Genomic DNA, 12,132 nt, shown 5'->3' on the forward strand with positions numbered 1-12,132 from the left:
TGTCATGGTGTTTGGATAGATGTCTGACCTAGAAAAGCTTATTCATTATGGGTTCAATCAATCCTGACAGCAGGAAGCTTACATATCAAACAGAAAAGATTTCAGGCGTAATGTGAACAGCAACATTTGTGGCCAGTGCAATCACTGTTGCCGGGTACATTGGAGTAATTTTATCATTAAAAGTGTCAGACTTGTTGCTTATTTCACTTAGAATATATCTTCTAATATCTTCTGTCTATCAGTAGAAAATTGTCTTGTATGCTTAGACCTGCTTGCAGCAAGATTCAAAAAAGGGCTTCTAAAAAGTTCCATCTCTAGTGTTAATAGATTACTTATTATTACTGATAGATACCATAATGAGGAGTGTATCACTTTGAGTACTTTAGCCTGTGCTTTTATTTTAGCTCCAAGAATGCTGCCATGCTTATCTAAAACCTCAGGAAGGCAGAGCAGGAGGAGTCTGGATTCAGTTATCAGAGCCGTTATGGAAGATTTTCTTGATCATATAATGAAACTGGATTTTTTTTCATAATTTTATTAATACATACTCTATGTTTTCTCTTTTATACCAATTTTGAAGATTGGAAGTAAGACCTATTAGAAAGACTTATGCCTTCTTCCCTAAAGGTTTCTGCCCTTGGCAGCAGATTCCACAAAACCTTTTTGACAAAAGCAGAAGTTGAAAGAGGTTATTGTAAAAGCACACAGAACAACATGCTTATGCTGGTGATGGCTGCTCAACAAAGTTTTTTTTATCCATTGAGCATGTTCTAATATTGCTAGTTGTTGGAGTCTTAGCAAAGTAGTATGCGTCTAGATCTTAATTTGTGAATTTGTAGCTGGAAAGGCTGTACTGTGCATTATGGCAGTTCATCAGTCAGTATTAAAACTGAAATGTATAGTAGTGACCAGATCCTTACTTACCTGTAATTGTATCCATGCTGAAATTACTTTTCAAAGGCATAGTGCTCTATGTCTGTATAACTCTTTATACCTTTCCCTTTGTATTTTCTTCTGCCTTGGCTTTGAATTCTTCCATGCTCTACAGATCCACGATGAAGAAGCAACTGGAGCAAAAAGTTCATCCTTAGCTACCTAAGAATCAAGTTGAACAATAATTGATGTTTCTGTCAATTTTTTATGTCCTTTTTAAGTATGAAAAGAATGGTACAAAGACTGATGTTTGCACTTCTGCTTTTCTTCTGTTGTTACATAGGTTTGCTTCAGCTTGCACACTAGCTTTATACAGGTACACTTTAGTGCAGTGTCTAAATCTTTTGGCTTAGTGAAGTTAACAAAATGTTTTACTTGAAGTGCTTTTTTGATAATTAGAAAAATATGATTCTGCCTTGTCCTAATGCTCATTCACTGCAGAATTAGTTCATGCTGAATTTCTCTTCCACAAAAGTGTTGAGATCCTTAAGACTTAACATCTGAAGCTCCATCAAATTCTTTGTAATGAGCTGGTTTGTGTTAATGTTTCTTAAGCTCATAACAATTTTAGGATATAAGTATTAAGATTCTTAGAGAACACACATTAGTATAACATAAAGATAGTCTTTATAATTTGATTTTATAGTCCTTCAGTTCTGTATTCCATGATTAATTTTATTTTCAGCCAAGTTCTTATACAATCCGTTCTTTGGAATATTTGATTTTTCTTGAAGTGGTTTCTTCAATGCTCTTGGTTCCCATCTTGTGTTTAAAGGCCAACAAACATACCCTCTTTTAATTCAGTTGTGTCTGACCAAATGTGTAAAAAGAAATATTTTTTTTTTTCTTCTAGTCTTGATCCAGAGCAAAAGGAAATGTTAATTGAAGTGATAGAAAAGCTTTTGAAGGATAGAAGTACGGTAAGAAACAGTATTCTATTACATCTATTTTTAAAAGCTTTTTTTTTTGCATCATAAACTTTCTTTGTAACCCTTGCTGATGTGGTTTTGTGTTCTTAAATAGAAGTATCACTGCACATTTGTGCACTATGCTATAATGGTGACAGTGACCATCTCCTGCAGTAAAACTGGAAATTTTACTTATATCATGGGTATTCTTAATCAGTTTTTGTTAGCACATTTTTAATGTATGCTTCTTAAACCTAATTTTGAAATGTAAAGTTACATAATCACATGTATCAGTGTACACGTGCTATGTAAAAATTGAGAAGTTAGGTCATTTCAATTTGTTGTGATACTGTAAGAATGAATTACTTCTACAAGATGCACTGTCTACCTGTTGACATCAGTCTGCCTTGTGTTGTGTATAACTGTTAAATGATGCCGCTTGTTGCACACTGGTTTGTTATCACAGATATCCCTACTTCCACTCTGGTGAGTAAAAAGCAACGCCCTGGGACAAACACTCTTGTTGTATTTTGTTTGCTGTATATACATACAGATTTTTCTGTGCTAATTCCTGGACATCTCACAGTGGTCACACATTTTTTCCTTCCTGCACCCTGCAAGTAAGTTCACCAAATTTAAGCTAGAAAGGTAATTGGCTTCAAGTGGAGAAAGAGTTGCAAATTAAAACATTCTGTTGTTTTTCTTATTCAGCTTAGTTATTCAGTGAATGTAATCCTTTTTTAGTGAAATAAAGTATTACTGGATACCAGATAGTGTGTTCATCCTTCTTCTATTTGCCAAGCCTTTTTGTAACACACAGGAACATGTTGTCTGCTGTTCTAGCACAGTCCAACTGTGTTTTAAACGTAAGTAGTGCTGGTCTCTAAACGACATCTTGCAACTTCCACTGAAGGGTTACTGAAGGAGAGTGTCAGAGCTTAATGGCTCAGCAGACAGTAAATCAGTTAGTTCTCCTCACTGCATCTATGCTTGACCTGTACTCATCTGTCAGGCCTTTGTGCTTCTGTGGTGTTGCCCCCCCAGTGGTTCTTTGTATTTTCTTTTCATGGTTCATGCTCTTGGTGTGCATGCAATCTGTGAACGTGAGATTAGATTCTTTATACCTGTGGAGGCATAAAGGGCTGAAAAGCTGCCTTTGTTTCTTTTTTTTGTTGCTGATGGCAGGAAAAGAAAATCTCTGAAATTTCATTCTCTTTCGTAGTCCTTGTTGGTGATGGTAAATAGCAAATTACCTAAGAACTAGTCATTTACACATTAACTTTAACAAAAAGTTAAAGGAAAAAAGTATGGAGTACGTTTGGAGCTTGTTTTTCCCGTCATGCTGATCTTGGCACTCGGGAGTTAGTTATAATATTCTTTACTTAGTATGTTCCAGAATTCAGACTGTGATGGTGAACAGTGGACACCATTTATGAAGATACTAGCTGAAGCAATAGTCAAAATCATGCTATTTTGTCAGCACATTCAAGAAAGTACAAATGATGGTCTAGAATTTGGTCTTCTGGACATTTCTGGGGACAGTGTGATTAACTGCTGCAGGTTTTTTGTCATCCTGATACCTCTTGTTCTGTGCCCTACTTAGCATGACCCAAGTCCAGCCTAGGCTGAAACACCTCAACTTCAGAAGTTTTACTTTTCCAAGAATTACAGAATCACAGAAACATTCTGTTTGGAAAAGGCCCTCAGGATCACTGAGTCCAACCAATATTAAGGTTCACCCTAAACAGTATCCCTAAGCACCACATACAAGCAAGTGCTACAGAAAATTATTGTACAGAAAGAGGGATCATAAAAATCTCTTTTCTGGACTTTCTGAATGAAAACTCAGGTGTTAATATGTGCTCTTTTATCCCACAGTCTACAGCATATTGTGCTCTGAAGTAAGTTGGTCTCTCTTTAATTCTTGATAGCTTTGGGAAAACCAGTGTAGAATCATAGAATCATAGAATCAACCAGGTTGGAAGAGACCTCCAAGATCATCCAGTCCAACCTAGCACCCAGCCCTAACCAATCAACTAGACCATGGCACTAAGTGCCTCATCCAGGCTTTTCTTGAAGATCCCCAGGGATGGTGCCTCCACCACCTCCCTGGGCAGCCCATTCCAATGGGAAATCACTCTCTCTGTGAAGAACTTCTTCCTAACATCCAGCCTAGACCTACCCTGGCACAACTTGAGACTGTGTCCCCTTGTTCTATTGCTGGTTGCCTGGGAGAAGAGGCCACCCCCCACCTGGCTACAATGCCCCTTCAGGTAATTGTAGACAGTAATAAGATCACCCCTGAGCCTCCTCTTCTCCAGGCTAAACAGGCCCAGCTGCCTCAACCTCTCCTCATAGGATTTGTACTCCAGGCCCCTCACCAGCTTTGTTGCCCTTCTCTGGACATGTTCCAGCACCTCAACATCTTTCTTGAATTGAGGGGCCCAGAACTGGACACAGGACTCAAGGGGTGGCCTGACCAGTGCTGAGTACAGGGGAAGAATAACCTCCCTTGTCCTACTGGCCACACTGTTCCTGATGCAGGCCAGGATGCCATTGGCTCTCTTGGCCACCTGGGCACACTGCTGCCTCATCTTCAGCTTACTATCTGTCAGTACCCCCAGGTCCCTTTCCTCCTGGCTGCTCTCCAGCCACTCAGTCCCCAGCCTGTAGTGCTGCTTGGGGTTGTTGTGGCCAAAGTGTAGAACCCTGCACTTGGCCTTGTTAAATCTCATCTCATTGGCCTCTGCCCACCCATCCAGCCTGTCCAGGTCCCTCTGCAGGGCTCTCCTACTTTCCAACAGATCCACACCTGCTCCTAGCTTGGTGTCATCTGCAAACTTACTGATGCTGGACTCAATGCCCTCATCCAGATCATCAATAAAGATATTGAACAGGACTTGGCCCAGTACTGATCCTTGGGGAACACCACTAGTGACTGGCTGCCAACTGGATGTGGCACCATTCACCACCACTCTCTGGGCTCTGCCATCCATCCAGTTCTTGATCCAGCACAGAGTGAATCTGTCCAAACCATGAGCTGCCAGCTTGGCCAGGAGCTTCTTGTGGCAGACAGTGTCAAAGGCTTTGCTGAAGTCCAAGTAGACTACATCCACAGCCTGCTCCACATTCACCAGGCAGGTAACCTGATCATAAAAGGAGATCAGGTTGGTGAGGCAGGACCTGCCCTTCCTAAACCCATGCTGCCTGGGCCTGATCCCTTGGCTATCCTGTAGGTGCTTTGTGATGGCACCCAAGATGACCTGTTCCATGACCTTGCCTGGCACTGAGGTCAGGCTCACAGGTCTGTAGTTTTCTGGCTCCTCCTTACGACCCTTCTTGTGTATGGGAATCACATTGGCCAGCTTCCAGTCTTCAGGGACCTCTCCAGTGAGCCAGGACTGCTGATAAATGATGGAGAGTGGCCTGGCTAGCTCATCTGCCATCTCTCTCAGCACCCTAGGGTGGATCCCATCCGGTCCCATGGACTTGTGAGGATCCAAATGTCTCAGCAGGTCCCTTACTGCTTCCTCATGGATCAGAGGGGGACTGTACTGGTCCCTGACTCCATCCACCACTTCAGGAGTCCAGCTGTCCTGGAGACAACCTGTCCCACTAGTGAAGACTGAGGCAAAGAAGGTGTTAAGCACCTCTGCCTTTTCCTCATCCTTTGTCACTATGTTCCCCTCTCTATCTAGTAAGGACTGGAGGTTGTCTTTGGCCCTTCTCTTGCCATTCATATATTTAAAGAAACACTTTTTATTTTCCTTGGCAGCCGTGGCCAGCCTGAGCTCCAAGTGGGCTTTTGCCTCTCTAATTTTTCCTCTACAAGACCTAGCAACTTCCTTGAACTTCTCCTGGGACACCTCCCCTCTTTTCCAAAGGTGATACACTCTCTTTTTAATCTTTAATTCCTTCAGCAGCTCCCTGCCCATCCAGCCTGGCTGCCTCCCTCGTCGGCTCATCTTCCAGCTCAGTGGCACTGCCTGCTCCTGTGCCTTCAGGAGTTCTTTCTTGAAGCAGGTCCAACCTTCCTGGAGCCCTTTGTTTTCAAGGGCTCTTTCCCAAGGAACTTTCTGAATTAGTTCCTTAAATAGGCTGAAGTCTGCCCTTTGGAAGTCCAGTGTGGAGGTTCTGTTGATGTCCCTCCTGGTTTCTCCATGTATTGAAAACTCTATAATTTCATGGTCACTGGACCCCAGGCAGCCTCCAACCACCACATTCCCTACCAGCCCCTCTCTATTTATGAGCAGCAGGTCAAGCAGGGCTGCCCCCTTGGTAGGCTCACATAACAGCTGGGATAGGAAGTTGTCTTCCACACATTGCAGAAACCTTCTTGACTGCTTCTTCTCTGCAGTGTTTAAGTCCCAGCAGATGTCTGGTAGGTTAAAGTCGCCCACCAGAACAAGGGCAGGTGATCTTGAGGCAGCCTCCAGTTGCTTAAAGAGCAATAAATCAACCTCTTCTTCCTGGTTGGGTGGTCTGTAACAGACTCCAACCAGGATATCAGCCTTGTTGGCCTTCGCCTTAAGTCTCACCCATAATGACTCAACTTGATCACCTTTGATTTCTACCTCCATGACATCCAGAGCATCCCTAATATACAGAGCCACTCCCCTGCCCTTTCTCCCTTGCCTGTCTCTCCTGAAGAGTCTGTAGCCATTGATTACAGCACTCCAATCATGCGAATCATCCCACCACGTTTCAGTGATGGCGACAATATAGTAGTTTTCCTCCAGTGTAGCATGGAAAAGTTTCACCTTAGGCAGTTGTCTTTTGTCATGTTTCATGACAATTCCCATGTGGCCTTCAGAATTACTAACAGAACCACGTGGTGCACAAATGTTCTATTTGCAGGTAACACCAATCTGAATAAGCTTATTTTTTGCCTCTGTTTGGGGAACGTAACAATTTGTTCACAGTGAAGAAAGTGCCACTTGTAACTGCTTTTAACATTTGCAAAGGTGTAGCATACATAGGTTTAGGTTGGCTACTTTTGAAGTCTTATTTACTTGAACACTTTTTTAATTCTCTAAGGGAAGCTGAATTTCACACACCTCAACGGAAAAGCTCCTTCTACATACATAAAGATACAAAAGCTTTTAGAAAATGATTTGCAGTCTTTGTGAAGTCAAGTTTGTTGAAACAGAAATTGTAGAAATGCATCCAAGCTATAGAATAGCATAGAGTCATAGCCTAATGAAGTGCATGTGTTTGATCTGATTTATTTCTGAGGTTTTTGTAGATTGCAATGCTTGCTAGGCAGTCAGCCTGAGATGCGTAGAGTGATGTTCTGGGGTTTATCTCTTTCTGGCAGACACTCATTCAACTAGTCCCCTGTCCCCTGTTGGGATGGGATGGAAAACTGAGAGAAAAAGGCAAAAACCCCATGGGTTGAGATAAAGAGAGCTTAAAGAAGTAGCACAAAGAGAGAATTAAAAATAAGCCAAATCAAAACAGTGAAACAGAAATAATAGCACTGATTAGATAGTGTGTAAAACAAGTGACACAGAACACTGAACAATGACGTCAACCCCTTTGCCATGTGCTTCCTTGAAACACTTGAGCTTGCCTGGATCAACCCTTCTTTAAAGCAGGCATGACATCAGTATGATATGAGATACTCCACTGGTTGGCTGGAGGGGCTGTGTTTGGTGTGGCTCCTCTCATCTTCCTGGAGGGTAGGTGGTGTGGAGGTTTGGAATTAACTGTATTCCAGCCAAACCCACAACAGGTGGTACTGTGAAACTTGAACCTCATGTGTTTACTTGGGAGTAATCTCTCATTTCCTTCACTGTAAATGTACAGATTTGTTCCCTTCTGTCAACATTAGTTACCATCTCCTGATAGTTTTAATCTCAGGTCAGCAGATCAGTTTGCGAAAGTGATGGCATTTCAGTAAATAGTATCTTTACCGGAGCAGAGGATTTGTAGTTGCTTTAGGAACTGCTGAACATCAGTGACTCTCCATGTTTTTGCCTTGATAGATACGTCAGGTTGCTTTTGGCATTTCCTTGTACTTGAGGGCTGACAATCCTCGTATTGCCTACATTCAAGGCACGTATACAATGCACTCATTGTATATAGTAACTGGATGTGGGAAAATTCACCATGTGATTTTTTGGGGGTTTTGTTCACGTTCCATTTGTTTGAGACATGTTTGGAGGGAAAATGTGATTTACTAATGTTAATGATGTATGTAACAGTTAAATGTTGTTTAAGTGATATTTGAAACTTCACTTTATTGAATTATGATTAAAAAGCTCATTCTTCTCTACTCATTTGACTTCAAGCAGGACTTCTGAAACTTAGTGACAATCTTTGAATTAGAGTGGAACTATTGGCTGTTAATCATAGACTTCTCTAATGTAAACCAGATTTTTTGTAGAAGGAACATGCTATTCTGAATTATTAATGCTGCTTATGTTGCACAGAAAAGACACAATATATTTATATTAGTCACAGTGATTTTACATTTGAAATAGCAAGAAACTGTGTGGATGGGAATTTTAATACAGTAAAATTAATCTGTTTTATCAGTCTATACAAAATGTGTTTGTTTTTTAGATCTCAATCACTAGTAAACTTTAATATAAGCTGAGGTAAGCAAAATTTGAAGCGCCATGGAGGCACTGTCCCTGGAGGTGTTAAAGAAAAGACTGGATGAGGCACTTAGTGCCATGGTCTAGTTGACTGGCTAGGGCTGGGGGATAGGTTGGACTGGATGATCTTGGAGGTCTCTTCCAACCTGGTTGATTCTATGATTCTAACCCAGGACTTCATTAAAATATCTGTTGAGATACATGAAAGATCACTACTTCTTAAGTGACTTAACATTAAGGTTCAATTCAAAGATGAGCTCTCAGTTAATCTAAGATGCAAAATTATCAAGTCCAAACCATCATTAACACAACCTCAAGGGTAGCCAAATGGGAATTAGAGTGTATCAAAAAAGCTGTGATTTTGTGTCTGTATAACTTTAAAAAAAGTGTTCACAAGAATTTCTACTACAGAAACTTAAGAAACTCCTGGATACATTTTCACCCTTGCTTTCCAGAAAAAAAATTACCTACAGTTTTGATAAGCAGATACAAGAGCATGAGTGCCTGCTTAATTCATTTTCCTAGTAATTGTAGATAACTGAGCAGCTGATGTAATTTTATGAAAGTTAAGAGCATGTGTGTATTTTATGATAAATGGATTTTTCTCAGAAACTAGCTAGTCACAGTCATATGTGAAAGTGTAACTGCATGGTTTAGAGGAAGATAATTCCCTGTTTCCTTTTGACTGATTATGTGTTGCTTCACTTTTTTTTTCATTCTCTTAGCATGCCTGGTGACCTAGCTTTAGGCAGCATTTAAGACCAGGCTTGTGTTGCTAAAGTTTCTTTTGGCATGCTGTGAAGGTCTGTGGGTTTGCATTGTGTTTCCAGCCTGTATGTTTAAAACTCTGTGTAAAAGAAAAATCAAGCTTATTAATGATACTTGAGTTACAGCATTAAAAAAAATATATATCCATGATGATACCAAAAGCAATCATGTCTGTTGTTCAAACCTGTAGAGCAAAAAGAACTTGTGACTTGCAGTCCAAACTGAAGTGTCCCAAAATATATCTAAAGCTCCACCTGCAGAAAAATTCAGAATATACGTTTGTACTGTGACGTAGTTGTATGGATGCTGGGCATTTTAAAAATGTCCCAATTTATTGGAGGCTTCTGTCTTTAACTTTGGTGTGAGTTTGCTTGCTTAAGTCACATATCTCTGTTATTAGTAAGCAAGGTTTATGATGTTTGTGAGGACATACAAACACCCATGCTGCATGATAAAATGATTTTTTTCCATCCAGAGAACTTGGTCAGTATGTGGCTACATACATTTTGTATCATTTCATAGCGACTGCTGTTACAGCTTCTGATCTGGGACCAGTGCAGCAGAGCTTTAAACATTCTTCTCTTTTAGTTGAGTTCAGAGAGCATTTACAAAACATATTGGTCAGACTTGCAGATTCTTATTGATTCCTAAGTATAATCCTCTGATGTGGCATCCCCAGAAATCTTTGCTGTGAGGTAATATAGGAAGGTATAGAGGGAGGTTTTAGGTGAAGGCTGACAGTAAATTAGCTTATTACATGGAATCTGTTAATTAAAAATTAAGATTTGCACTCTGTTCTGAAGCCCAGTTTTCCTTTGCCTTCTGCCTAAATATTTGTTTTTTAATTGAATGAGAATAATTTAATCACATTAAATTCTAATATTTAAAGTATATTTATTCTGTTGTGATGTGTGGAATGAAAAGACTTTATGCAGATGTGTGAATGCTGAGATTTCTTTTGTGGGCTGCATGGTTAGCAGGTGAAGTGCAGATTCTTGCAACGTGAGATGTCTTAGACTGGAAAATGACCCTAGGAATTGGTGATGACTTTGCAGTGAAGGTCTTGATCTTTTAAACTGAAGCAGTGTATATGAGGACGAGTAAAGGAAGCTAGGCTCTTTCTTGCTTTCTTTTTTTCAACAGTAGGCTTCCGTGAATAAGTTAATGTTTTAGCTTAGGACCCAAACGTGTGGAGAAAACAATGTTTTCTTAAGTTATTGATTTCATGTTGGTAAAGGTTTAACTTTTGTGGAAAAAAATTACTGGATGTGTGCAGATATTTTATTGTGATAGATCTATTATCCAGCTATTAGAAGATAAATGACTGATCTTTTCCAGTTTCCTTGCTTCCAGAAAATTGAAATAAGAAGGGGAATATCATTTGGGCTGTATGATTAGGGCAGGTGGGGTGGCCATTAATTTAAGGGAGAGGAATCTTGGCAGCACAGGCCAACTTGCACTGCATTATCAATCAAACCTCAGTGCACTTCTTGTGATGACCCAGCACTCTCAGGTTTTCGCAATGTTAATTAGAATTCATGACAAAATAGATGCAAGGAAACGTTTTGTACTCTTCATAATTTTATAGAAAATTTATTGTTATTAGAGGAACCATTTGCTTAGTGTGATTTTTTTCATTACCAGCTTGTCAACTAGCATAGATAATCTGGAGGAAATATGAACTCCATAGATTGGGTGTCACTTTTGTTGATGGTTCATATAGCTTACCTTGGAGCACAGCTAATGGCTCAAGTTCATAGCAACAGCACAGAAAAACGTGGCAACCAGTGGAAGACAAATGAACCATGTTTATTGCTTTAATATAAAAAATACATAACTGGAAAGCAGCATTTGAATTTGATGAGCTCATTGCTAGTTTTGTTGGAGTGATTTATATTTTCTAGTTATACAAAAAGCTACTATTGACACAGTGAGATGGAAATTAACTGACTGTTTTTTGGAAACCAATATTTTTTTGCTTATGTTCTGATTAGATCATTTTGTTTTAATTCTAAATATTTTTTATGGAATGTTGAACATTTAATAAACAAATATTATTAGCTTCTCCTCTGATGTTTAGATATATAGTAGGATTGTACTATAGGGAAAAGTGTCAACTTTAAAATAAGATCTTATTAAGGCATTAGAAAATTTTCTCAGATAAGGTCCTCTTCTTATGACTGCATTTTCAATCTCTCTTACAGTCTTTATTTCCTCTTTCAAATGAAAAGCCTAGTTTAGGAAAATGCAGTAATGAGGACAAGGACATGATCTAAAATAATGTTATGATGTCCTGCATTAACTTGTAAATCTAGACTTGTCACAAGAATAAAATGCTTATTCATCCAGTGCACCTCTTTCATTTCATTGTATACGTTTTTATTAGTATCGTTTAAATATTCATAAGTGACAGCATTCTTTTATGTCAGTTTCCAAATTATATCCTATTCCAATGAAAAGTAATTGCTACAAAAATATGTGTGCACTACTAGTAGCAGTAAAAGGCAAAGATACCCAGTCCACAACTACAGCTGGGCACTATCATCTGTGTCATCCTTCACCTCTTACCCTATGACCTAATAAGTTATTTTACCTATTAGGCTGCACCTATACTGTACTATACCCACTTGTAAGGGAGTAGAATACCCTTAATAAAGCATGTGAAACAGCGACCTTGCGAAGTAAGTCTCTGTGGTCTAAAAGTGTCATCTCATTCTTCTAAATCTTCAGATCCATCACACCATCCTCTGCATGGTGGCCTTAACTGCAGTTCAGAGTTTTGCATTCTGATTAAAATTGTCTTGCTGCACATTTAACATTTAATTCTTCTCACTCTTCCTCAACTTATCTGGACTGAAAGTGGTTTGTCTGAAGTTGACCACAGTCTTCTGCTGAGCTTTGAAGCCACACCTAAGCACCAG

At 39.6% G+C, this 12,132-nt stretch overlaps 1 protein-coding gene across 2 annotated transcripts in view; it reads left to right on the plus strand.

Moving 5' to 3' along the window:
- Window positions 1–12,132, plus strand: part of AP3B1 (adaptor related protein complex 3 subunit beta 1) — a 179,346-nt gene that overhangs the window by 38,136 nt on the left and 129,078 nt on the right. For both annotated transcript variants that reach the window (XM_064176486.1, XM_064176485.1), the window contains exon 6: window positions 1,787–1,853. In XM_064176486.1, coding sequence (XP_064032556.1) covers window positions 1,787–1,853 — 67 coding nt within the window. The remainder of the gene's footprint in view (window positions 1–1,786; window positions 1,854–12,132) is intronic.

Source organism: Pogoniulus pusillus, chromosome Z, assembly GCF_015220805.1.
Source record: "Pogoniulus pusillus isolate bPogPus1 chromosome Z, bPogPus1.pri, whole genome shotgun sequence".
Classification (NCBI taxonomy): Eukaryota; Metazoa; Chordata; class Aves; order Piciformes; family Lybiidae; genus Pogoniulus; species Pogoniulus pusillus.